Consider the following 26,853-nt stretch of genomic DNA (forward strand, 5'->3'; position numbering starts at 1 on the left):
GCTCAAAGTGCAGCCACTGGTGCTATGAAACCCAGAGATTAGCCTGAATTCAGAAGATCATTCTTGTGATCACACAAGATCACAAACTGCTCTCTTCCAGACTCCAAACAATTTCAGCCATTGAAATGAAAGCAGTTAGGATCAAATGGTCCCGAATTGTTATCTTTGTCATTTTTTTCCCCGATGAAAAAGTAACTGAGGAAAACATATTTAGGTGGGACATTCTGGTTTTGCATCTCTTAAGAAAACAAAGAAGAGTCACAGAACTTCTGGAAGGAAAAAAAAAAAAAACAACAACGAAACAAACAAACAAAAAAACCCCACCACAATCTCTCTATATGACTGATGAGTTAAGTATCTTTCTGGGATGAAGGACTTGAAAGTTCAATTTCCAGATGTTATCTGAACCTAACACCACCACTGACATGCAAATGTTCCCCCTTCCACAGGGGTTCTAGGAGGAAGATATCTGAGCTCTCCTCTGGACCAATTGCTTTGTTCAAAATACTAGAACTATTCATCTGGACAGAGCATAAGGGAAAACTGCTGTAGCCTCATAGCAAGGCAGTTCACCCACCAAGTAGGAAACACAGTTTTAAGATATCTGTTGTGGAGCAATTAGAGAATGGCTTTGTGCTTCCTGATATAAAGATAGTCATCTGCTCTTCATGAAAAACTGAGGCATTTAGTTTAAAGAGGACCAGGGAGAAAGTTTGGATGGGACAGTATGAAACCAGTCACCAGGGCATGAATTCGGCACTGCCTTTATAAATATTTATTTCAAGAGAATGTAATTACTTCAGAGAGCATGAAGTCCTTCATCATGATAGAATCATAGAATGGTTTGGGTTTGAAGGGACCTCAAATATTATCCAATTCAACCCTTCTACCATAGGCAGGGACACCTCCCACCAGACCAGGTTGCTCAGGGCCTCATCCAACCTGACCTTCAACATCTCCACAGCCTCTCTGGGCAACATGTTCCAGTGTCACATTATAAATCAGTACATAACAGGTGAAACATTTCCACCACAGTATTTATAGCAGCCATGCTAGTTGGAATCTTAAGCTTCTTGGGTTTTGCTGGAATACAACTTCCTATGTTTAGGCATTAGTAACCATCTTTTCCTCGGCCAGCTGCGACATGCTGTGCCAAAATCTGGCATTTATTGTGACTTCATGAATAAGTAATACACCTTGTACTTCTCAACTTATTGTGTAGAACTGGAGTGTCAAGCTCATCCTGCTGAGTAGCCCAAGGATTTCCTTTTTTTTTTTTTTTTTTGTGTGTGTGTGTGTGTGTGTGTGTGTGTGTGTGTGTGTGTGTGTGTGTGGTAATTCCTGAATCTCAATTGTTTGCAATCCACTCTTTTAAGCACTGGCAAACATGAACTATTCACAGATACTTATGATAAATATACTGCATAATACCTCATGTTCTTGAAGATTGGCTGTGTTTTCCTGATTCATATCCTCTGTTTGTATAACATAGTCAAATGCCTGGTTTACTGTCTCCTCCAAGTCTGACAGCTTCATATCATATTCACGGAACTGCTCCTTCACATCAGAAACTAGAGATCTGGTGTCATTGTACCTCTCATGAAACTCTTCAACTCTCTGTAGCACTGGGAAAAAAATCAGATGTCACTGATTAATCCATAGCAGGCACAGACAAACGTACACACACACAGACACATGTGCAACACAAACACATTTTGCTGCTTGTTCTGCCATGGGAGCAGCAAGGAGAGACCTGGGGTAGGCATTTGGAAACAGTGTCACCTCTGGCTGCTGTGATGGGCTCAGTGAGCGTGTCCATCAGAGCTATGCCTCTGCTGGCCCCTTTTCCACTGCTCTGTTAGCGGTGTGGAGAAAGGCAGGGAAAGGAAAAGCTGTAGTCCTTATGTTTGTTTAATGCTTGACAGTCTCCTGAAGTCAGCAGAGTTGTACTGGCTTGGGTTAGGAGACAGGCTGTGATGAACCACACTCAGGGACTGAAACCAGGATTCCTTTCATGTTGGCAGATAACACTTTTCCTATTCTTTTCTTTCCCAGATTTGATCTTGTGCGCTTTTTTTTTTCTTCCAACCATCAGGAGCAGGAATTATTATTTAATCTCTTTCACTTCCTGTGTAAATAATTACGGATAGAAGTCTGCTAATGGGCACACAGGTCTCATATACTTGGTCTTATATTCTCCTAAACTGTGATGTCTGCAGCCGCCCAGCCCACCAGCACCTCCTGGTCCTCCCCAGGGGCACAGCATTATGTCCCAAGCTGCCCAGCTCCTGCCAGCTGTGCATCAACATCTGGATGAATTGAAAACAGATTCAAAACTTACAGTCCTCTGCTGCATCTTCCTCCTCAGCTGCAAGTTGCCTCTGATTAGTGAAAGGCTTACGGCGTTTGATCTCCTTCAGCATCTCCTCAGCCACACTCAGCTTCTGGGCAATTTCCTCAGGGCTCAGCTCTTGTTGAATTGCATAGTATTTCATCTTGCTGCTGATTTCTGTGGGAAAAAAGGAACAGATGGTCAATCCAGCATGCTATAGAGAAGTAAGCGCTCTTCTGTGGAGTACTCTTACTTTTGTGAATCCATCTCTTGCTGCTGGCGAAAGAAAATTTTAATTATGCTACCACTCTATGATGGATAATTAGTATCTTTAATACAGTCTTAAAATTAAAGCTGTAAATAAATCACACTTCATGGCATATGTGGGGGTCTCATCAGAAGAGGATGAGATTAAATAGGCTTGGGTAGTTTGCATTATTTGGCTTGGCAGTTCTCACAGGCTGGGATCGTCTTTTTATTCTGAGCTCTGCGGCATGTAGCAGACCAGGGCTTTCCTCCAAGATCGTGGTTTTTAAGAGCTACTGCAAAAATGTGATGCTTATTAAACAACAACATCAGCAAAGAGACTGAAATAATCTCTTTGTCCCTCTGAAGAAGTTTGAGGCACCCTAAAGACGTAACATAAGGCTTCTGGCACAATGCTGCCTAGCTGGTTTGGAGATGGATATTATTTCAAGGTTTTGGTCTCAGTTCAAAAAATGCTGTTGAATCCTTGCAGCTGAAATTGAGTTTACCCATTCCCTGAGCAAGCATTACAAAGTTTTCTCACTTTTCAATCCTTGGCCTTGAACACCAACCACCTCCTCTTTCATACCCTGTGAGTAGCTTTGGCTTGCATTCATTACTGGATTTGTGGATAGCCAGATCTGGCAAGGCAGCTCTACGGATCTTATAATTTTTTAATAAAATATCTATGTGTACTTGTGGCACAACTGATTCTCTGGCAGAATGTCCTTTCATGCAGTTTCTGGATGGCTCCTGAACTCATTAGTGAAGCTTTAAATGCTCAGTCTCAGCAGCAATTGATGACCACAAGTGCCTCCGTGGCTTTCTTTTTCCTTCTCATACTGGCACACATGTATACACATATAGATATGTGCATACACATGCAGCTTACCTTCAGTAGAGCCTGGCTTGCCTTCTGCAGTAGTGATGCTGGAGAATATTTTTATGCACGGTGAAAATAACTTTCACCCACTTGCTTGCAACTTTTTTTTGGGTTGAACAAACACTCTTTTTCATCACAGACATAGGCGCTGCTTCTTCTATGACAGGCCAACATGACTTCTGCTATTTGTGCCCCAAACTAGACACATTTCTGCCTTCTGTAATTCCTGTCCTCCCCCAGACAACTAATGATACGAAAGAACTATCCACACAAGTCAGCCAGTGAATGCTGGTGACATACAACAAGGCTTAGGCTGACACCTGTACTCAGTAACTATAGAAATAAAAAGTGAGAGATGCAGCAGTAATCAGAAGTGATCTACCACTGTAGGTATAAGAAAGTAGAACATTTGTAACATGCTGTGTGCATGGTCTTAGCTTGCCTCATCTTTGTGACAGGATTGCTAACTATGTTTACTAAAATTGAAATATTGGTTGAAGCACCCATGGAGGTAATGATCAGCAAGGATAATGTTTGGGGTATTACAGATCTTCCTTACAAAAGTTGCCACAGAACTTGCAATAATTGTGTTAAATCAGAACTACTCGGGTCTGTTAATCAAGGATTTCTATTAACTGAAAAAGGGATAGTTAACTTCATCTGCCCATCAGCCTTTCTATTCTGGTGCCATAAACAGCTTTTTACACTGTTGGCTTTGCAAAGGACTGGGAGAAATTAGTGTTCTCTACTGCAGGATGGACACTTTCATGATGCGGGTTTACAGGGGACAGGGATGCTTCTGTGTACGCTCACCTGGGGTTTTATTGCTTTCTGAAGTTACAGAAGAAGAGGCTACAACTGGTTTAATCTTAGTTTTATATATGAACATGTATTTAGTTATATATATGAACACAAATAACATTATGTCAGAGATACTCCAGATAAAGATGATCTTCTCTGACTAGGAAAACTTTTTAAAGTGCAATTGTGCTTGGGAAAGTGTTCACTGTTGCCATTTATCCTTAGAGGTATGGTACAGTAAAAATTCTTGAAGATCCAAGCAGTCTCTGAGGCTGTAAATCAAAAATCTTCATCTGCAAAGGTCTAAAATACCTACATTTACAGTCAGAAGAGAAGTAATGTTCTGAAATTTATGTTAGTTCTAGAGATGCAGTTATTGCTCTATCATGTTGTCCAAAGATGGATAAAAGTTTTATCTGCATTCCCTCACATCATACACACAGATGAGCAGAACATGGTGACAGTTTGTCCCATTGTAACATAAAAATGCACTTGGATACATTCTTCTAATTTTGGGAGATTTTCGTCATCAAGTTTATCTTTCACCTTCCACACTGAGCTTGGAGAAATGGCAAATTCACGAAATGATGTACTATTCAGCAACTTTTGCTTTTAAGAAGCATTTGCATGAAGTTATATGAATCAGAGAAATCCTACACAGGAACAATTTCCTAAAATGCAAAAAATTGAACGGAAGTAAAACTCAACAGAGAGATCACCAGAGTTAGTCAGATCTAACTGACTACCGTGGGTTCAAAAGGAAACATATTTTTTTTGAAAAAATCTGTCTAGCTGTTCACATGCCCTCAATTATTTACCAGCATGATCAGAAAAGTGCATTTGCATGAATCTTCTAACAGGGAAGCCATTAAGCACTTTCACTTCCCATCCTGTGCTTGTGTTTGTGGCTGCACTCAGCCCTAGTCTGATACCAGCTCTTTTTTTTTTTTTTCTTTTCTCCACATGTTTATATAAATACCTTCAGCAGCTATTCAATCAGAGACTACAAATTGAATTACTTTGAAGTATTCCATGTAAACCTATTTATAATTATTTTTCTCTTTCAGAGAGAGAAAAAAAGAGAAGCTCTTATTCTGGTTGTCAGACCAAATCAACCCATAGTGTCAGTTGCCTTTGAAGAGAGACAACTTTTCATCATGGCATTGCAGGTTCTAAGAGCCTTATGTTTAAAGCCTATGGGTTGCTTTGTGAGAGTGCCCAGGTGCAATGACATTTTTTTGCTGGAGGTTTCATTAACACATGCTTCACATTGAGCTGAAAAAGAAAGAAATCTATTTACCTTGAATGTTATCCTTCATATTATGGAGCTGCTGTATGAGCTGTGTAGCACGGTTGTTGGTCTTCATGGTTTCCTTCTGTATCAGTAGGCCTTTGCTGGATGCTTGATTTCCCTATGAATAAACCATGTGAGCAAGATATTAGATTTTTTTTCAGATCCATATGTGTGTGTGGTGATGAGCAGTGTAAACACACATTTTGCTTTCTCCTGATGAGTATGTGAAAGTCCATTTATCATATAAAGTAGCATTTACAGTCTGAAGTGAAGGGCTGTCTTGTTGGTATTTTCAGAATTGCAGAGTGAGAGATTAAAATCTGTCCCATATTTATCCATCATTTGCTGCAATCAAATTGCCATAAATTATGTACAGTTGTAAAACTCCCATCTGCTGAGTCTCCTAGGCATTCAGCAGGGCTGGCTCATTTTGCTGTGTATCATGTTTCCTGAGTAAACATATAGACTGAAGAACAAGGTGCGAAGCTCCCCACCATTTTTAGATCACTGTCTCCCTCATGCAAGGCTGCCAGTTATGCAACTTGTTAAATTAAGAAAATGAGAGTCAGGGTTCAAAATGAGCATAGCCACACTCCTATCCTATATTATGGTGGAGGCTGTACACCATACTGTGTTCCCCTATATAGACACGAGGTGACATGGCCCCCAAACGGTGATGGTGAGGCACTAGGTGAGGATGTAAGGGAAGTGAACCATGACACAGTTATCGTGTTTCCTAAACAGCCATTAACTTTGGGAGCCCTTGGATTTAATTTTCACTACTATGTCTCAGGAAGGAGGAGGAAATATGGCTACTCTCAACATTTCCTGGGCTTGGAGTGTGTGTGTGCACATGTAAGACAGCACCACAAGCATGCCAATAGCAAGGTTTTTGGTTTAAAGCCCCTGGTGGGGCTGCAGCAGCAAGAATCCCCACTGTAAAACCAGTTTGAGTTTGGGAGATAAGCCAGGAAGATTTTAGGCTGCTGCTGTGCTGGCTTCATGCCTGTTTAATCCCACCAGGCCAGGGGCTGCAGCCTCCCTCCTGCCACGCAGCCTGCAGTGGCACCAGGGTGAGTTGGAAGGCAGCGATGGAGGTGCCTTTTGCAGAACACATTTGCATAATGCTCTTTCCTCACCAAACATTTTATTAACTATTAATTGCATGGGCAATTACTGAGACAGGTTTCCCAATTGCCACAAATTTGATGGGAAGCATAGCAGCATGAGTGAGGGGTGCTCTCAGTTATCCTCAAATTTCCACTGGCACAGGGAGACTTGTCCTGGAATCTGCCCAGAGCCTGGGAAGGAGAGGTGCATGGCTCCCCCAGGGCTCTGCCAAACATTTAGGATTGAGCTTTGTGTGATTTTACTCTAAGCTCATCCCCAGCAGACTCTGGGAGTTTCAGATCCCGTTTATTATTCTTATTCAAGCCTCTCTTTTGAACACACAGTCTGTAATTCTGCAGTGCCCTTTCTGTTAAGTGACGATTAAAAAATACTAACCCTCACATTTTCTCTTCCACATCTCCATACAACCCTTTTTTCTCTTCCTTTGTGTTTCTTCTTCTTGCTCCTGTATCTCAGTTTTAGCCTAAGGTATAAATTTGTCTCGTGAAGGAATTGTAAGTGAATACAAGGTCTGGCTTTTTGCAATAAGCATGAAATATACTCTAGTCATACTGCAGCTGTGGTTATCTCTGCTTGGGAATAACATCACATGATGTATTTCACTATATGTATGTATATATATATATATATATATATATATATATATATCAGCAACAGAAAACTGGATAATAATACCTGTTTAAAATAGAGGAGAAACAATTTTCGAACCTTATTTCTTCTCTTAACATATATCAGTATTCTTTTAGGGTGCAGTAGAAGTGTTATGTGAGCTGAGAGTAGATAACCTTAATTTTATAGCTTGTCAATTGAATGAGGATATAACATTTACGATTATAATTGTGTTAAAACATATCTTGAGTACTGATCAGCTTCTGTCTTAGTGGGTACCTCAAAAGGCTTTTACACTGGCAGCTTCATAGCGTATTGTGAAGTGTCTAATCAGGCTAAATGGATTTTTACAAGGGCGTACATGTAAAATAAATATAGTACAAGGGCTCCCAAAGTCAGTCCAAATTACTTTAATGTTGGTTACTTTGCTCTGAAACACTAAGGCAGTGTGTCTACCTCAGATCAAATGTTGTGCCTGGGGTGTAGGGACTGAAGTGGGAACTTGGGTCCTGAGGGGAGCTGACAAACCTCTGACCATCCTCAGCAGACTTTGGCCCTGCTCCCTTCCTTTTCTGAGAAGATGACTTGATTCATCTTCTTGATTGAATCAAGAAGATGAAGTCATCTTCAAGAAGATCAAGTCATCAAGTTTGATGACTTGATTTTATACTTCTAATTCTGAGCCTAAGTAAAGTAGAAGGTTTAAAAATGGAAAGCTTTCTCAGCTACCCTTGTTTGGTGAGCCTCCTATGCCAGCATGTGAATATGACAAGCTGCAAAGCCTCTGTGCTCTGGCAGGAGGCTGTGAACAAACCTGGTCTTCAAGGGTCTCTGCCTCTCTGAGGAGATCATTCATTTCATCTGCAGCATCATCAACTTGGATGGTCCAAATCACAGAGTGGTTCTTTTTTTCAGACATCGCTGCCTGTGTGTGGGGGAAAAGAAGTCAGTGCACCCGCGAAGAAAGTTTCTTTAGTGAGGGCAGGAATTGAAATTTAAGCAAATGGAGTGGAAATTCATATAATGAAATTAAATTAAAAAAGTGAAACATCACCACTGTTTGTACCTGGAGATAGGTAGCAGTGAGGTTCAGGTCATTCAAGCGTTTTTGAGCTGCAACACCTGTAGAAATGCTCAGTAAAATTGTTTTGCTTTCATCGATAGCCAGGACTGCTAATTGGATGTCATCTGTCAAATCCCAAATACATTTATCACAGCCTGATAAGAAAATAAAAGCGTCATTTTTTTTTTCTTTTAGTGTTTGTATCAGTTAACAACAGACATCCTGAATTTACTTTTGAGTGCCCTTGCCCCATTGGGTTCCCGCTCTTTGTCATTGATGGGTCCTGATGGATACCATTTTTTTTTTTCACTTTCATATACCACTTCCAAAGGTCCCACAACACAGTCACAGTGCTTCCAGCTGAGCAGCACCAGATGGGACTGCTCTGAGGGGCTGTCGAGGCGGCTCTGTAATCAGTAGGGAGAGAGAGATGAGGCATTTCCTGGCTATTCCCTAGAGGCTCCTCCTGTTTGTGTCCCAAAGAACAACAGATGGGGGGGGGGCGCGGAGAAACAAGTTAATTTTGCCAGAAGCCAGAATTCTGTATTTAAAATCTGGTGGTATGAGAAGTAAGGATGTCCAACAGCTGGACACTTGGATGCATATTTGATTAGGAAGACAACTTCTAAAAGCACAATTGCAACACATTTGAATTATGCTTGCACAGCACTACATCCTTGTTCTGGCTGAATGCCTCCAGTGCTACCTTGTTTTTAGCGATATTTGTGCCACCAGTAAAATTAGAGATTTAGATGAACGTGAAACAGATTCCTACAGGAACTTTTGCTTGTATCATCTATTCTGTATTCTTGTTGGCAGAAGCTGCCAAATGTTCTCATTCTGGTTGCATTTTGTGACCCCCTTTTTCTTGGGAACAGGTTAGGAGCCTGTATGTCCTATGTGTTCTGCATTAAACCACAGATGTAATAATACTAGCATTAAAAAAATATAATAATCAATGCTTACTAGTAGTTACAACATAGTACTTTTGGAAACTCCACAAGCTTCCTATAGTTAGAATAAGAGAGAGCAGAAAAGCAACTGACTGATGTGTATATGTCAAATTCTCAACAGTAACAATTTATACTAGATGTACAACTAGAAAAAACAGAAGTGAAATGCAAGACAGTAGTTGTGGCAATAAAGTAGTCATGGCAATTTTTAGGGCTGGAATATTTTTTTGCAGTCACTATGTCTAGAGAAGTGGCTTTGGTGATACATCTCTACTGCTCCACAGTTGGTAGCTAAATATTCAGTCTGTATTGCAAAACGTACTTGTGCGCTCACATGCACTTGAGCATATATTTTAAATACACAATCAGCAGGACATTGCGCATCTTCACATGTTTAAGTGCACTGCAGGATCAAGGTATAAGTGCCAAGCTCACTGGAGAGCCAAGCTCTTAAGTTAGTATCTGCAAGCATTGAAATACAAGAACAGCAGTCACTTTTGGTGTTCTCATAGTATTATTCTTACTAATGGTGGGGCAGTCTGTGCCAGTAGAAACTGCGGGACTGTCTGCAAGGCATTCTCCGGTCTGGCTGTCACACATTCTCCCTCCACAGTTACATTCTGGGGGAAAAAGAAAGGGTCTTAAAATTAATAGTCTTCAAAACGTCCAACCCACTTTTCCCATCCCAAGACCGATGTAATAATTATACATAGGATTCTGCACAGATAGTCAAACCAAAATCAAGGGCTTCTCAGGTTAAAAATGAGAAAAAAAATATGAGAAAAAATGTTAAATATGATAAAAAAAGATTGAATATGAGAAAAAAAAGCAGAAAGCCTGTGCTGAAGAGACTTATTCAAAGCTTCCCAGCTGGCGAAAAAAAGTAGTCCCAAAACATCACCTTCTAGAGAGGGTGATGTCTGGGAAATGGGCTAAGGAAAGCAGTACAGCTGAAGTTAATTATTAGTTACATATCTCTCTGCAAGCCTGTGGAATTTCTCAATGCTGTGTCAGGCTCCCACTAAATTAAGGTTTCCAGCTATGGGGGATTGATGGTAGACTCCAATTCCATCATCAGCTTGAGCATATCAAAAAGTAAATATCTCCTACCACTTACAATGAAGAGTAAGTGGGGTTTTACATTTTTTTAACTTGAGTAAGCTGCATTTCTCCTGCCAGCACAAGTGGCTTTTCAAAAAGTATTATTTTTACTCTAAAGTGTCTCTCTCAGGATTTAATTGACCTTCTAAAATATATTATTTTAAAGATTAAAATATTGTTGGAACACTTTGATAGAATAACAAAATCTCTAGCAGAACAGAAAAACAGTAGTGACTTATCTGGCATTCATTTTGCTTTTGTGATTCATGGTTTCAGCAGAATCTCATATAACCAAATTGTTTACTGCTATTTTATTGCAGCCCATTCATTGTTCTCTATGAATTGTCTTCGTATTTACATTCCACATGGAACATCGATGGTATTTTCAATGAAAATGTGTAAGACAGCCTCAAAGTTAAACATGATGTGCTAACATTGGAGTATTTCTCTGAAACTGAACCACAGTTAGTGGAACTACTCATTTTTTGTACTAATGTGAGAACACAATTTGGTTATGAATTTTGTAGGGTAATCAACCTTTTGATCTCTCCACAAGTATGAATTGGTGTCTCCCAGCTCCTGCATCTACAATGCTTTCATTTGTTAGTTCTTTTATCAAGAAGTGAAAGAAAAGTCTCACCTGTATGACAGGATCTAATCTAGCCCCCAAAACAGTTGGCAAGATTACGGTTCTAAGATTAAAATTTGGATTAGGTTGCTGCTCAAGAAAACCAAATTGTCTTCTTATTTAACTTGATAATTCTTAGCTTTTTACAGAAATGTTTAGAGTGAATTCATTTCAAAAGCACTTCTGATAATATTTCATCTTTGTGAGGTACCAAGCTTTTAATATGGAATTAAGGCTTTGAACACTGTTGTGGTTTATTGGTGGAGAAAGGTTCTAAATTTACCTTTATTTCTGAGTGACATTTGTAGAAAGCTTGAAAGTGTGGCTGAAGGACAAATGGCTAAGAAATTTATTGAAAAGAGGCTGAAAACTGCTATCTGTAGCTACATCCTGTTATTCTATATGGGAGAACTGCTGTTAAATCATCTCTGGTGAGCTGAGTTAGGCAGTGAAGCACATAAATAGGGTTTGCTTTTGCAACCTCAAGAGATTGAGCTGCAGGCCTGGGTTGGGTGGCCAGATCCAAGCATGAGCTGAGCTTTGAGACACACTGCTCCCTACAGCCATTGTCTTTTTGGCTGGATTGGATACCTGGGATTGGCTTTTTGTGTTGCTGTGTGTGGGCACCATCTCTTTCATTCAGTGTAAACGGAATTTAAGTGTGTGACTTAAAGATGTGAATTAATCCTAGAGACAGGAACAAAACTAGAAGGGACTGCTAGTGGCATAATATGCCCATAAATGACGACTGCAGCACATAAGATGCTTGAGTCCAGAATATCCTCCTGGCCTCCAATCTCCATGTCTCCAAACACACCTTAGCACTTTGTAATAAGCTAGTAAGAAGTCCAGATGTACAGTGAATTTCAAGAAGGGTGTAAGTTTGATCAAGACATCACAAATGCCCCAAGGCCTATAGCCCTATACCTTGAACCCAGGGGGACTTCAGATGTTCATGGTGGTTGCATGCTTTGGCTGTGTTGTGAGTGTTATCAACAAACACAAAGGTGATGTGTCTACACAAAAGAAGCTCAAGGAACCTTGTTTAAAACAAGATGTAGGCAGTGTTGTGCCCAGGCATTTAGCTGGGATGTTGGGGTCTGTACTCTGAGACTTGCTCATGGGCAATGACAGGGGACTAGTGCCAGGGCTGATCCAATGGAGCACCCAAATCATCCCACCAGGTGGCCAGGAGCACCCTCTGCCTCCCAGACCCACTCCCAGATGTTTTATGAAATGATTCAGACAATACCTGTACAGTTTTTAGCAAATCTGGCATCCCCATAGTACCCCGGGGCGCATCGTTCACACTTGAAACCCGTGGTGTTGCGCAGGCAGTTGCGGCACTGGCCAGTCACTTCATCACAGTCTTCAAAAATCAGGTTTGGGTCTGAGTTGCCACTGCAGTCACATTTCTTACAAGTGCTTCCAATTAGCAAAGGGTTCCCATAGTAACCAGGGGCACACCTGAAAGGAAAAGAGAGCCCAGAGACGACTTGCAATGACATTGCCATCTGTGGTAGCATTTTTTCTCTGACCTTATTTATGTCCCCATGAATTGATGACGGTCAGCAACTACAAAAGGACAGAAGGCAAATTAGGAGCTGTATTTCTGCAGAGGCTGTTTTGTGCTCTAGTCTCAATCTGTACAGTTATTTATTTTCCCCTTCTTGAACACTCCTGGTATCTCAATCACTTCAGTCTGCATTATTTTTTTTTGTATCCTTAGCAGTGCAATGATTTGTTCCCATTGTTTTAAAATATATGACAGCATGACCTTGGCAGAGATGCAGTCCCAGTGCTTATTTTCGTCTTTTCAGCTTTGGATCTCTCCAACTATATTGTGTTATATAGGAAACTGGGGCAAGAGACTGCCTTTCATGATGTGGAAACTCAGAGGAAGTTCAGACATTTTCGTTATAATGCAGATACCAGAGCTCTGACCGGAAGGGGGCTGAATAAATACATTTATGACATGGTATTGGGATGGCGCCTGGCTTTTGCAAAATCAAACAGGCACGAAAACAGCCTCCCTTTACATCCCCACTGTGTTTCAGATTTGTTCTATGTTAGCCTGGTGGCTGAGGCCAGAAGTGTAAGAGCCCAGGAGGAGTGGAGGATGCCTTTGGAGGTTTGGAGAGGGAGAAAGAGAGAAGGAGAAGGAGAAGGAGAAAGAGAAAGAGAAAGAGAAAGAGAAAGAGAAAGAGAGAGACTGGGGGGTTCAGCTGGCAGGATGGGGACAGCCCATGCCACCCATGGTGTCACTGCAGGAGCATGAGTGACCTCGTAGCCTGCGCTACAGAGGCTGAGGACTCATGCCCCAAACTGGGGATGAAGAATGACCATGGGGTAACTAGTTGGCACAGCGATTGTTCACTGAAGATATCAGAGGGTTGAATGGCTGTCAGTGTGATTTAGGTAAGGAGTACTCTGTGTCATCCTGTTTTATCACCCTGTTGTCCTTGTCTTTTCTCCTGTCCATAAAGCCCTGTTTTCAGACGCTGTTTGTTCTGCTCTTTGTGTGTGGGGAGGGTGAGCTCTCAGGCAGTTTGGTTTAATTTCTCCAAGTTTCTGGCTGGGGACCTGGGCTGAGGCCTGTTGTCTCCTAAAATGTGAACATAGACAAGTCTGGGTTATGCTGTGTCTGAGCAATGAAAATGTGGGAGATCTGATAAGAGCTTCCAGTTTTGATCTGTTCCTACATTTGCTGAAGGTTTTTTTTTTTTTTTTTTTTTTTTTAATAAAGAAAGTAATTTCCTCAGTGCTGCTTTGTTCATGTTCCAGGCCTGAACCCCCACAGTAAAAACACATATAAAATATTAAGCATCCTAATACAAACCACTTGGCTGCCTCAAATACTGCCTTTGCCAATGGCAAAGAGTCTATTTGTCTCTTTGCAGCACTGCCAGAACTTTCGGTGCAGATCTTATCACTTGGGTGACCCAGATGTAAAGAATAAAAGTGTGACCTGGAGTTCTCTGCACCCCTTGAAGAAACATGAATGTGATGCTGAGTGTAAAGATTGTGATTTAACTGACTTTGATGGAGTCACTCCCTATTTCCATGGGAGTTAGAGCAGGCAATGATGGGTGATACTCCTACACAGTTATGCCAAAAGGCTTACTATAGTTTTTGGACATTTCAGACAATGTGGGATAGTAATATTTTCCAAATTTCAAAATGTTTATGAAGTTTAAAAAAGAAAAAACATGCCCCTCTGATTTAAAAAAAAAAAAAAGGTTGTACTATATGATTTCTTCTGAACTCTCAAAATCTTGCAGCATTTCCCTTTAATTTTCTGTGCTTAGGCATTTTCCAAATGCCTGTCTGTTTCACATGTCCACCAACTCACAGAAGCCACTGAGCAATGCTTGGGTGAGAAGGGTGCTTTGCTTACTGCAAAGCTTTGGCTTTCAGACAGTGACGAGCAAAGACTGCAAAGATTCCCATCAGGCCTACAGTTTCTGCCCTCTTATGAAGGCAAGATGATTTTTTTTTTTTAATTTTCTGAAATACGACATTGAGTTCACTTGCCAGAAATGCAGTGGCAGTTGCTCACATCCTCACAGATACACTTGTGGGCCTGGAAGTGAATGCTGCTTTTTATGACCATCTGACTCACTTTTATTAGCCATATCTCCTCATCTGGAATAGCTGTCTAAAATAAATAGGAAATTTTAGAGTGTGAATAAATGTGTCAACTTCACTTTCTCCTTCCCTTTGCCACTGAGGGCATGTCACAGGCTTGGATTGTGGCTGGCCTCTTTTGAATGGTTGGTAGCACTTGGGAAGAGCAGGGATGGATGGATGGAAGCATTGCTCCATCTCTGCACTTTATGGTCTGAAAAAGTAGAGGCCTGTGGTAAATGTCTTTTTCCTCTGTTGTATCAATAAGGGGCTCTTTGTTGCTAAGAACATTTCCTCTCCCTTGTGATTTATCAGCATTGTGGAAATACTAAAGCTGCTAAGTTAAACTTTGTTTCATCTTACAGCCGTGTTTGCTTCCTGCAATTATTTGTGAGTAAAAAATTAACTTCCTCTTCACTGGCAATGCCAAAAGGACCTTTCTCATCTATTCACTTTGGACATTAAAGCATCATTCTCTCAATTATCTTTTTTAACTTTTGGGCACTAAGAAAACCTGGATTTCAGCTGCTACCACCTCAGTGCTTTATTGCTGGAGTCCAGGAGCAAATGTTGAACTGGGAGGTGTGTTTTCCCAGTTCTTAGCACAGGCTTTCCACCACACTGTCCACTGGCACACATTAAAGAAACCAGCTAGACTAGTGCCAAGTCCTTGGAGCAGCACAAAGGAACCTCCTACTCAAGCACCAGGGGAAACGGAGCGGGCTGTCTGCCAGGCACTGCCCAAGGAGCGTATCCGCAGCTCGCTGCCCCGAGGGAGGGGAGGGAGGGATGAAGGGCAGTGGGACCTTGCCTTCCTCTGCCCTGGGGACATGAGCTGCTCTATGGGATGCAGGAAGGGCAGGGGCAATGTCCCCTCTCATCTGATGCTCCTACACTGCGACTGCTGCCAGCACCAGCAGGCAGTGGTGGTGATGCCCAGCAGCAGTGTGAACAGGGCAGGGGCTTGCTCTTTGGCGAGGGGACAGGGATGAGCAAGGCATCTCTCATTAGTCTTTGAAATGCTTTTTGTCCTATTTGTCACAGATGGGAGCAGGACCAGCAATCCAGGAGGAGGGAAGTGCCCTTTGTCACTGCTTGACACTTACCCTAGCAGCTTGTCAAGGACTTAACCCAGTGACCAGGGCAGGTTGATTTCTTTCTGTAGCTTTTCCTAACCCATCTATGCAGCTTTGCCTTCCTTGAGACAGCTGCAGCGTGTAAGGCTGAGTAGTGGCTGTTAGAAAAGAAAGCTGCTGCCATTCTCTGCTGCTGCAATAAATATGCTGCTCATTTCATACAATTTGATTTGCTTGTAGTTTAGGATGACATTTTAATAACTATTAGGAAACCTCACTGACCTTTTAATTGTCTGTGTTATCCTTTGTGCATACATCTGACATTTCTTAAGAACAAAAGCATACAGCCACAGGCCTGGAAAGAAGGCTTTCTTTTTTTTTTCCCCCCCTCACATTTTTGTGCCATCTGTCAAGAGGGCTTTCACTATTGCTGTCATTGTGCTAGTGCTGTGGAGGTAATAGGCTGACATTTTTACACCCTCTATAAGGGCAAAAGTCTTCACTTACCTACCTACCTACCTACCTACCTACCTACCTATCTATCTATCTATCTATCTATCTATCTATCTATCTATCTATCTATTTCCATCTTACCCTTTTCACATTGATTTCTCTTTGCATCGGGAGAAAATACCCTTTCTCTGTTCTCTAGAAAAGTATTGTCTGAATTCAGACCTTGCCCATTAATGACAGTGGATTGAATTTTTAAATACTTCAGGGGCTTAAAGGAAAATGAAAATGAAGCATTGAGAAATTCAGGGTCTGAACTATCCTATACCCCTCAGTCTTTGTGTTCGATGACTTTTAATTTATTGGATGCTCAAGGAGAATTTTTGAATTATAATCACGTTTCTTCACTGAAACACTGTCCATGTGTGTCCATGGTGAGTAAGATAGGCCTTTACGAGACAGGAGAGCTATATTTCTCTGCATAGCTCCATTTATTTGTGTACTTTGTAATTTAGAAGATATTTACTGGAAATTGCTTGTGGGTATAAGGAAAGTTGAAAAGCAGCCCTGACCTGTGGTTGTTTGCTTTAATTATGTCTGTGAAATACATTTAAAATTTAACCAAGAAGGAATCTGCTCATTAAGAATGTGAGCAGATAAGGCATTTTCTCCTTTGCTTTTGAAGCATTTAATTGGCAGAAGCCTGATATCTTTTCAGAGCAGGGAATTGCAAGAGGCATTTTTGTGGTAGCAATTTTTCACTTCAGCTGCTGTTTCTGATTTGTATTTTGATTTGTAAGTTGTATTCCTTTTACAAAGATCACCACATGAGGGTATACAAAGTGCAAGAACTGGATCAAAATACATCAGATGTAGAAGCCTGTCCTACCCTGAGATGTCTCCACAGCGAATCCTTACAGATTTTATTATGAACTGAATGAAATCCTTTGACAAACATGATTCAGTCAAATGAATACACATCCACAATGTTTCTCCCCAGTGTGCAAAGATTCCTTTGAAGGCTCATGGACTTCGGCATTTTGACCAGTAAGTCATCCTGTTAGTTTCTTACCTTTCACAGTTAGGTCCTGCATAGTTTTCCTTACACACACAGCGCACGCTTCCATTTTTTCGGTAACAGGAGTCTGCAAAGCTGGAATTTCATTAGAGTAAATCATTAGAATAGCAGGCAATGGCAAACACTTGGGAGTTTATCTTTATAAATGATGGACATGTGCTGTCAGTGCAAACTCTGGCTCTTGGTTCCTCATGGCTAAATATTTTTTCACAGGTATCCTTAAACTTCATATGTGATGTACCCTATACTCCTTGTCTAGTCTTTTATTGAGTATAGAAAGCACTAATTAGTGTATGACACTATGGAGCTATATAATTCCCAGATATATGTACATTTCTGTATTGCAGTGTAGATCGGAGACACCTTCAGGTTTTATTTCACGTCTTTTAGACCAGGGACTTGGATAAATATGTATGTCATGCAAACCTAATTGCTTTCTCTCTTGTACTTTAATGGACATGATATTGCTTTTAAAAGGCACTGCAGAGCACCCTTCAGGAATTTAGACTCTGGAATGGGTACAGTAATTTCCTGTGCAAATCCCACAATTTTCCTTAAATCTGATCTGGAAGTAGCAAGTGGAAAACTGAACTAATTGGTGCTGTCCTCATCTACAGTAATTGAGGATTCTCCATGGTCTCTCTGAGAAATCTGGAAAGACCCTGGGGCCCCTTGTGAGATCAACTTGCCCTTTAGTGATACTGATTGCAGTAATGTCTTGTACTGTAATTTGCATTGTCATGATTCTAAACCATTGATTCCTTGCTTTCTGATGTTTTCAGGATTTAACAACTGTGCAACAAAATAGGAGACAAGAAAGAGCAGCAGCCAAATTTGGAAAGTGCAAATTCCATACACTTCAAATACAGTGATATATATGACTTAAATACATCTGCTGTTAGAAGACATACGTCCTAGAGGTGTTTCCAGTTAGATTGCAATCTGTTCAAGATCTGTTCCCAGTACTGGGAAGCAACTGGCACACTAAGTGGCAGTAGATGTCAGCTGCGGGCCCACGATTTCTAAAATGGAGGCCCTGAGACCTGCAGCTAACATCCTGAGTGGTACCACCTCTGGTTCCTAAAGGGTAGTGTGCCCCTTGAGAAATGACAGCATCAAGACTGTAAGTCTGTATCCTCCTCTCTGTCTCCTGTTCCAGTATGATGCTGAGCTGTGCTGGGCAGCTGTAGCAGTTTGCATCCCTTTTGCACAGGATTTCAAAAGACTCAGAGCAATGGGAAAGAGCATGATCTACACACTGCTTGTTCCAGGAAAGAGCTGCATTGAAAGGTGACAAGAATTCCTGCAAAATTTAATTTTCCATCAGCATTTCTCAGCTACTAGGACACCCAGGGTCAAATAAAACTGTGTCTGGGTCTGTGTTGTCTCAAAACATTTCATATAACCAGAGAGAACACAAAATGAGATCCTTCTCGCAGAATTCACAAATTGACTTCAGTAAAGCTTTTATGAGAACATGTCAAGAAAATCATGAGAGTTTGGCAGCCTTCCTCTTTTTTTACAAAGTCTAATTCCTTCACGTAGTTATACAAACCGCATTGTGGATTTAAGTTATGAAATAAGACTGAAGCCTTCCTGAGATTTTGTATTTTTTGTGACCTCTTAGGGGAAGAAAAGGTCATACAATTCCCAAAGGTTTAAAAAGAAGTAACATCTGCTGGACTGTGAAGTAATGCCCATCCCCCTTTTTTATTCCGAAGAGATGACATTACACTTCATGTGGTTTACTCCAAAAGTTCCCTGGACAGTAGACATGAAGATGGTCTGGCCAGAAAAGCTGATGACACGCAGATGAATCCCAAGAACAAATATGTATCTGATGAGTCTGTCAGTTTACAGATTTGGTCACTTTGTCTAACTATTACAGATTCACTGGTTATTTCTAAAGAGAAACAGAGTTCAAAACAATAACCTTTACGTATTCTTTATTTAAGGCATTTAATGCTTCTCTGCTGTCTGCTAGAATTACTGTTTTGCCTTACTATACATGGAGTAGGACTAATGGAGGAAAAATACAAGAATAAGAAAGAATGGCTGGCCTTTGAATTTAGTTATGCAAGGCTGAATGTTGCTCAGTCTTTATTATTTGCGTTCCAGACCCAGCTGAAGGCTATTGCTGTGGTCAGGTCTCTGTCATGCAAGAAGCTGCACAGGAAATTTCTGCGTGTTATTGAAATACAGGCATAAGGCAAGTTGTGTCAGGACACTATTTTAGATGTTGCCTTCAGGACTTGATTCCAAGGAAAACTCTGAAAAACTGAAGTGTATTTTTACAGGGATAATTCTAAAGGGGTTGCATGCAGATGTTGAAGCTTCCTCATGAAGGCTCCTAGCAAGTCCTGTTCCCTATCCCACACTTCTGACCTTTTGGGTTCAGGGCTTCCTTATCTCTAGGAGCTCCTTATCTGTAGGGCTGCTTGTGGCTGGGGGCACTGCCACAAAGCCTGGTGGTCTGTGGGCTCAGGCAGGGTCTGGGCTCAGGCAGAAGCGGCCATGCTCTGCCAAGTGGCACTGCAGGGAGGAAGGCCTGGAGGTGTGCCTGAGCCACCCTGCTGTGTCCTGGTTGGGTTTTGGGAGCAGGCAACCCAGGCTGTGTGTGGTTGGCAGTGCTGCTCCTTACACCCATGTGGCTGCTTTGTGCCCAATAGGTTAAAAAAAATCCCTTTTGCTAAGGAGAAAGCACAGCTTCCGACTGTTGTACTTCTACTATTTCTGGCATTACCTCTGCTACTGAAACTGGAGGAAGCAGGAAGCCTTGTCTGTGAGCACCCCCCCTCCTAAGCTTTTATAAATGTAAGCAAAAATAGGTTCTCCCCCTGTCTCTTGAGGGTTTTCTCTCTAACCTAGTCAGAGCTGCGGGTTTTCAACAACAGCTGTTCTTCACCCCACGGCTCTCCTCATGTCTGCACCTCGCCACGAAAGCCAGGAGGTGACCTGTAGGACTTTGGCCAGAGAGATTTTGTCCTGTTGCCAGTTTGGGCTTGTGCCACCGAGCAGGCTCATCCCACCTTAGGACTGGATGAGTAATGCTATAGCAACCACAAACAAACACAATAAGAAAATTCCCCCTTTGTGACAAGCCCCGCTTGGAAGTGGAATGGGAAAGAAAAAAAAAGAAAAAAAAAACCAACAACAGAAAAACACACAAGGGGAGTAGGTAGCTCAATTAAAAATAGCCTCAACCTATTGGCAAGTGTTTAATAGCATTTCTTCTGGGCCCTGCATTGCAATTTGCCTGGATGCCTTTCTTGTGGAGTGTGGAACTCAAGAAAGAGGAAGCTGATAATATACTGTTCATCTGCACTACTGATGTGCCACTAGGTCTCCAACAAGTGGTTACAGTTTGTAGCTTTTTGCTTCTTCAGAAGGCAAAAAGTGGGTGACACCTGGATCCCGTTGGCTCATCTTTGGTTTTCTACTAGGCCTCAGAGCTTCTTTCCTGAAGGTGGCTGTGTGTCAGCTGAAGTGGCAGCATGCCTGTCACAGAGCTCTCCCACTCCTTCCTTTTATCTTTCAGCTGAGTAATCTCTCCTACATAAGAGAGGGAGAACCTGAATTTGTTCATATATCAAATATTGTGATTATAAGTGCCTTCCTATTTTCCTCTTCTGGGAAGGGCAGCAGCTTTGTCTCATGCACCCAGGCAGGGATGCTACCCCCACCTTACAAAGGGCCCAAAGCAGCCCAAACCAAAGACAAACAAAGACTCTACGTACTTGGCAGCTCCTGGCAGGGGACAAGGGCAAGGCTGGCAGAAGGTGGGCACTCCTCTGACAACGTCACCGATGAAGCCGTCCGGACACTGATCGCAGTGCTCCCCTGTCGTGTTTCTTTGGCAGCCCTTCAGTGAAAAGAGAGAGAGTGATGAAAGTCAGATGAAAGTACTGCCTAGTTCAGAAAGAAATCATTTAGCTAAACACCTGGCCAAGCAGAATAGGGGTTTATGCCAGACCCCAATCCTTCAAGGAATCAAAGGATGAAACCAGACCCATTATTAGCTAGCACAGCTACAAATAAAAATGCTCTAAATGATCACACTGGCCAGCCAGCAAATGTTGGCAAGGTGCAGGAGAGGACAAAACAGACATATGTGTGTGCTGGGTGCTGGAGCAGAAACAGCACCGGCTGCTGTCAGAGATGCCGTGGGTACTCAGGTGTAGCGGTCAGCTTTGCTCTGAGTTGTAAGTGCCAGCAGGAAAGATCCCTTTTGCTGCTATCAAAACAACATGAAAAATGTCTGATGGTAAATGCTGTCAACATATTTCAGTCTAGGCAGGTTTCAGTGAGGCTTCTCCTTGGGCTCGATGATTGGAAAAGAGCATCAGGGGAATCTGCAGGCAAATGGTGGCTAATACACCATGTGGCTCTGATGCTTTTCTCCTGAGATGAAATCTGTTACAGTATCAAGGGATGCTTTATCATTATGCCATGTTCTCATCTTAAAGGAGGTCTGCTTAATGGTGGGAAGAATTGGGAGCCTAATATATTTCTTTCTCATGCCAAACTACATTTGCAGTGGCTTTTCTATAAAATACAGAGCAACTGCACAAAATGTCTCTCACTTTCTAAGCAAATTTTATCTCTGCAGTCTGATATTTCTGAGGAAATATAATTCCCCATGTAGAGGAAAATCAGCCACTGGAGTTCCATGACAATAAATCAAGCTATGGTAACTTATACAGAATATTTATTTGAAAATATTTCATGATGCTGGGTACAAAATTGTGCCTCTCAGATAACATACATACAAAAGTCAAATTTCTCTGTAAACGACACTAAATTGAATTCAGAGGTTCTGCAGGCCCAAATAAGCATTTTTACATCATTTAATTTAAAAATGGATACACACAGATGTGACAGATTACGTGGGCTTTCCCCTGTGCACATGGCAATGCTCCCACCTTCATTTCAGTAAAATACCCAGAAGCTGCCATTGAAAACACACAACCCTCCAAATTCTAACTGTCTTGTTGAATTGCTTTTCAAAGAGTAGGAAGGGTGCAGAAGCATTTTTCTTTCTTGCAACTGTGCAATGGGTTTTGCAATATCCCTGAACGAGAACTCTGCAATGACACCACTTCTTACTGATACAGTATGGATGCAAACAGCAATGCAAAGCAAGCAAAGAGCCAGGTCCATGGCAGAAGTGTGCAGAGCACTGTGCAGTGCATATTTGCTGTGGTTTTGGGTTCATGTCCTTGATTCTCCTCTTCAGACCTACAAACAGCAGATCATGGAAGCTATAGACTGATGAATGTAATTTCCATCCCTGGTGAGATGACAGCATCTGTAATGAAGAAGAAGGTCTCAGCGTATGTGGCTAAGCACCATCTGAGTCAGGGAGTCCTGCTTCACTAACCTGCTGTATAATGGTGCAAATAAGCAAGTGTATGAAGGGGATTCAGAGGACATTTCCGGACTTTCAAAAAAGTCAACTAAATTGTCAGAGGACTTGAAGAATGTTTCTTTTGCAAATTGAAATCTGGTAAAGGCTAGGAAGCAAAGGGTCAGGTGTAATGGTCACTTTTCAGGATGGGGAAGTCACTATTTAGATCACCTAAGCTTTGGTCCTGAGAACAGATTTGTTCAGTATTCACCAGTGTCTTACGAATAGAGACCAAAAATGCTAGGGCTGTTCAGGTAGGAGAGAAAGGCCGACAGGAGAGGGTATTTGAGATATGTAAAATAAAGATAAATAAATATATTTATTTATCTTTAAAATAAATAAACTGAATAAACTGAATGCAGGACAATTGTTCATTCAAAATCTGTAGTACAGGAGAAGAGGAACACTCAGTAAAATTATTAGGAGACTTCACTTTTAGGAGGTTTGACTTTAAAAGGTACTTCTTTATCCAGAAGATAAGAAACTTCTGCAACTTGCTGCCAGGAGGCAACAATTTTTGCAGGGGTGAAAATTTCCAAGAGAGATTCATGGAGAATGTGTTCATAAATTAACACTAAGAGGATTCAGGATGTCTGTATGCTACGTATTTATATATATTAATGTTCCTTAATAAAGCAGCTGTGAGTGCTGGTGGAGTATGAAGCCAAGAGACCTGAGAAACAGGCCAGGCTAGATGTTATCCCCAAACAACATGTCCTATTGCCACCACGGGAGACACAATGTTGACTGCAGAGACCTTTGGTTAAGGCCCTGCAAGGGGACCTCTTATGTGGTGTTCCAAGTTGGTGCAGGTGCTAGGAAATGACTGTGGTGCTCTGGTTTCTCCTCCGGCAGTCACTTAATCTCATCACAGAAGTCTCCAAGCTGTCAGCTGCTGGTGGTGTCTGGAAGAACTCGGAAGTTGTGTGTCAGATTTTGGGAGCACTGGTGGTGTTTCACACTGGGTTCTGTGGGCAGAGCTTCTTCAGTACCACCAGGCTGGGGGTGGCTGAGCTTAGCTTGCTGCTGTCCTGCCGAGCCAAGACCCTACAGATCTGAAACTCGCTTTCTACTCCAAACATGGCGTGTTCTTTGAATAAAATAGTATGAGGAAAGAGGAATGAGATTCAGGAAGATGTTTAATGAAAACAAATAGTTGTGTTTCACTCGCACATGCATGCATTGCTAAATGAGTTTTGTATCCCAATATTAAAAGTTTGGTTTAGTGGCAGAATTTTGCCCTGGCAACACTGATGGTTTGTTTTCATAAACCTATGTGCCAATATCATCAATCTCAATTGAAAAGCATCATTTTAGTAAAGGACAATCACTCTTGCCAGAGCACATCTGATGTTTTTTAGCCAATCTTCTTTATTTGAATCTCATTAAAGTCCCCCAGTTAGGACTTATTAATTTAGTTAGACCTCTTTTGATTCAAGGAGACTTTGTGTTGTTGCATTTTTCTAGTTATACAAAATTCATTGCACAGCAATTATTTATTTCTACAAAGCTATGATTTGGCCAGAGAACTCTATATCAGGTAGAATAAGACAAGGAAAAAAGAAAATAAAGGTCAGTCTCTTTTTCCATGGATCTGTAAATGAATTAGAAACCAATAGTTGCAGAGCATAAACATAAACGCCATCAAAAAAATAGCTCGTGTTTGTCATTATTCAATGCACATGCAATTTTAATGCACTGCAAGAAAGAGATGAGAGTGTGGGGATTGAGAGCTCAAAGAGAAAGAAGAAACCTGTATCTAATGTGCTGGTGGAGGCCTCAGGTGGGCTGCATTCAATTGCAGCCTTTATCATGCTAGTTGTTCTCCCTCTGAGCAATTCACATCACCTTTCTTGGCCTCAGCTCCCCAAAACAGTGTGTGGGTACTAGCAGAATAAATCCGTTATTGGTTCCCAGAGCTCAGACACTAATGTGATGATAACAGCAGGGCATCAAGGTAGCTAATGCTGCTCCTTAAATCTGCAATGCTTTTCATCTTCTAAACTGAAGGGAAGTCCTAAAAGGCCCTTTTACCCCAAAGAACATTGTAGATGAGTGCTGGAGGCACTTTTGAGGTTTTTCTCTAGTTAGTGATTATGGCGAAATGGCATTGTCTTATTTAACAAATCAGCTTTCCTGTGGATATTTAGAATTACAGTTTTACGGTGATAAAAGGTGTCCTTTTATGTTTTATTTTGTGTTAGCTTGGCATCTCCAACAAAGCTACTAACTACAGTAAGCCTATGAGACATCTCTGAAGGAGGGAGGATACACTCCCTGCAGCTCATGAGGGATCCTCAGAGCCGAGTGGGGCTGGTTTAGTAGTTTGAGATAAACGTTTTGCTTCTGAACTGGCCACTTTTGACTGAGAAATAATCATGGGATAAAAAAATGGAATTCCTTTTTTAGCATTCTTTGAGAAACTGGATTTTAAGGAAGTGCTTTGCTGTAAGGATTACAAGGGGTATTCTTGGTGCAAGTATTCATACCTGTTTTAGAATGAAAGGCATCATTTACAGTAGGTGTCATAAACCTGACTGTGTGTGTGATTGTTCACAGCCTTCTCTGTCTCAGTGATTTGTTCAAATGAATTCACAAAACTGTGAAATGTTTAGTAATATTCGTGCCCCCCCCCCTTTTTTTTCCAAATAAAGCAACTCAGTATACATTTTTTTGTTTGTTTCCTTTGAAAGACAAGGAAAATGGAAGTAAAGATCTCTAGAAAGTAGCCATTTGATATGTCTTTAAGGACATCAAGCACTGAAGCTAGCAGAAAATTGTTGCTTGTCTTTGCACAGAACAGGGTGAGACATGATACAGTTATACAGCTCACAAAAACAGATACAGCTATGCAGTGAAAAGTATTGCAACAAAGCTATAAAATACTCTTTTTTTTTTTTTTTTTGGAAACTATGTTTGGAATTTACATTAAGCTAAAATTATATGCTTAATTCTTTCCATATGCCCATGTTAATACAGCCTTTATTTTCATAAAGCAAAAATAGGCAGAGGCATCCTTTCTCCTTGGACAATCCAGTTTCAGAGGAAGTAATCTGATGTGATAACAGCCTGGTTTCTGAAAGCTTCTATATGAGGATATAGCACACCATCACTCATCCCTCATTACACCAGCAGCAACTTGTCATATGACAGAGTGGCTGGATTGTATTTTCCTGTGTTAAAAAATGCCTTTGTTTGACCTTTGCTGGTCAAACTGCTCTAGTCTCATGGACTGTCATCAGTCAGGGTGAGCATTTCTACCTTGCCCTTACTGTAACCATCTGTATTCCACATATTCGCACATGAAAAGGTGCTTGTGTGTGTGTGTGTGTGTGACTGTCATCACTGAGCTCCTGCACTTCCCTGCAGAACCAGAATTGCTGTTCTGAGATCACGGATCACTTAGTGTGATGCAGTTCTGCTCTGTAAATATGCTTGTGCAGAAATAATATTGAAGAGTTTATTGCTTCTCGTCAGGCAGGACAAGTAAAATTATAATTTGTCCATCCAAAAGGCAAACATGCTTTTCTGCAAATGAATATTACTAAAAATCTAAGATGTGTGAATCTGTCCCACCTTAACTTAGGATCCTGAAGAGAGAATAGCTCATTTTAATGGTCTTCAAAGGCACCAGCTTAGTTAAATGTGCCATTTAGGCAATTCCTTTAGGAAGGTTATTTCCTTGAAAGGCTAACACAGTGCAATTTAGGCAGGCTGTACCTCTTCCACAGGTAACTGAGACAGATGACAAATTTTCTGTGTACCCTCTAGAGTTAAAGGAGGAAGACAGGACCCGGCACAGAGTGATGCAGGGCACCTGTTTTAGGCATCTAATGTGGGATGGTATGGAGGCTTTCCAGGTCAACAAAAGTTAATACCCAGCCCTGCTTCTAGTGAGGCTAGTAAAGTGAACAAAATACTGCTACTAACAAAAATAAACCCTAAAAATATTGTCTGTGCAATCTGGAAGTACCCTCAAGCCTCAGTTAGGAATTCTGAATATTACTTTGCAAATGAAAGCAGTCATTGTTACAAGATAGCAAGAACTGATTCATTTTTTACTCCCTTATTTCTTGTTCTTCTTAGAGGCAGTTTTGTAGCAATTGTTAATGCAGAAAGATTGAATGGGAATAAATAAATTATATGTGTAGAGTGATGAAATTGGTTTATATTA

At 41.3% G+C, this 26,853-nt stretch overlaps 1 protein-coding gene across 1 annotated transcript in view; it reads right to left on the reverse strand.

Annotated features, from left to right (window-relative positions):
• The window catches only part of LAMA4 (laminin subunit alpha 4), a 98,044-nt gene that overhangs the window by 43,958 nt on the left and 27,233 nt on the right, over window positions 1–26,853 (reverse strand). The window contains exons 3-11 of the mRNA XM_082757406.1: window positions 21,010–21,134; window positions 17,267–17,347; window positions 12,294–12,508; window positions 9,837–9,932; window positions 8,363–8,514; window positions 8,111–8,221; window positions 5,563–5,674; window positions 2,342–2,509; window positions 1,432–1,625 (exon numbers count right to left, since the gene is read on the reverse strand). Of these exons, the coding sequence (XP_082613532.1) occupies window positions 1,432–1,625; window positions 2,342–2,509; window positions 5,563–5,674; window positions 8,111–8,221; window positions 8,363–8,514; window positions 9,837–9,932; window positions 12,294–12,508; window positions 17,267–17,347; window positions 21,010–21,134 (1,254 nt within the window). The remainder of the gene's footprint in view (window positions 1–1,431; window positions 1,626–2,341; window positions 2,510–5,562; window positions 5,675–8,110; window positions 8,222–8,362; window positions 8,515–9,836; window positions 9,933–12,293; window positions 12,509–17,266; window positions 17,348–21,009; window positions 21,135–26,853) is intronic.

The sequence above is a fragment of the Aythya marila genome (genome assembly GCF_965140915.1).
Source record: "Aythya marila genome assembly, chromosome: 3".
Lineage (NCBI taxonomy): Eukaryota > Metazoa > Chordata > Aves > Anseriformes > Anatidae > Aythya > Aythya marila.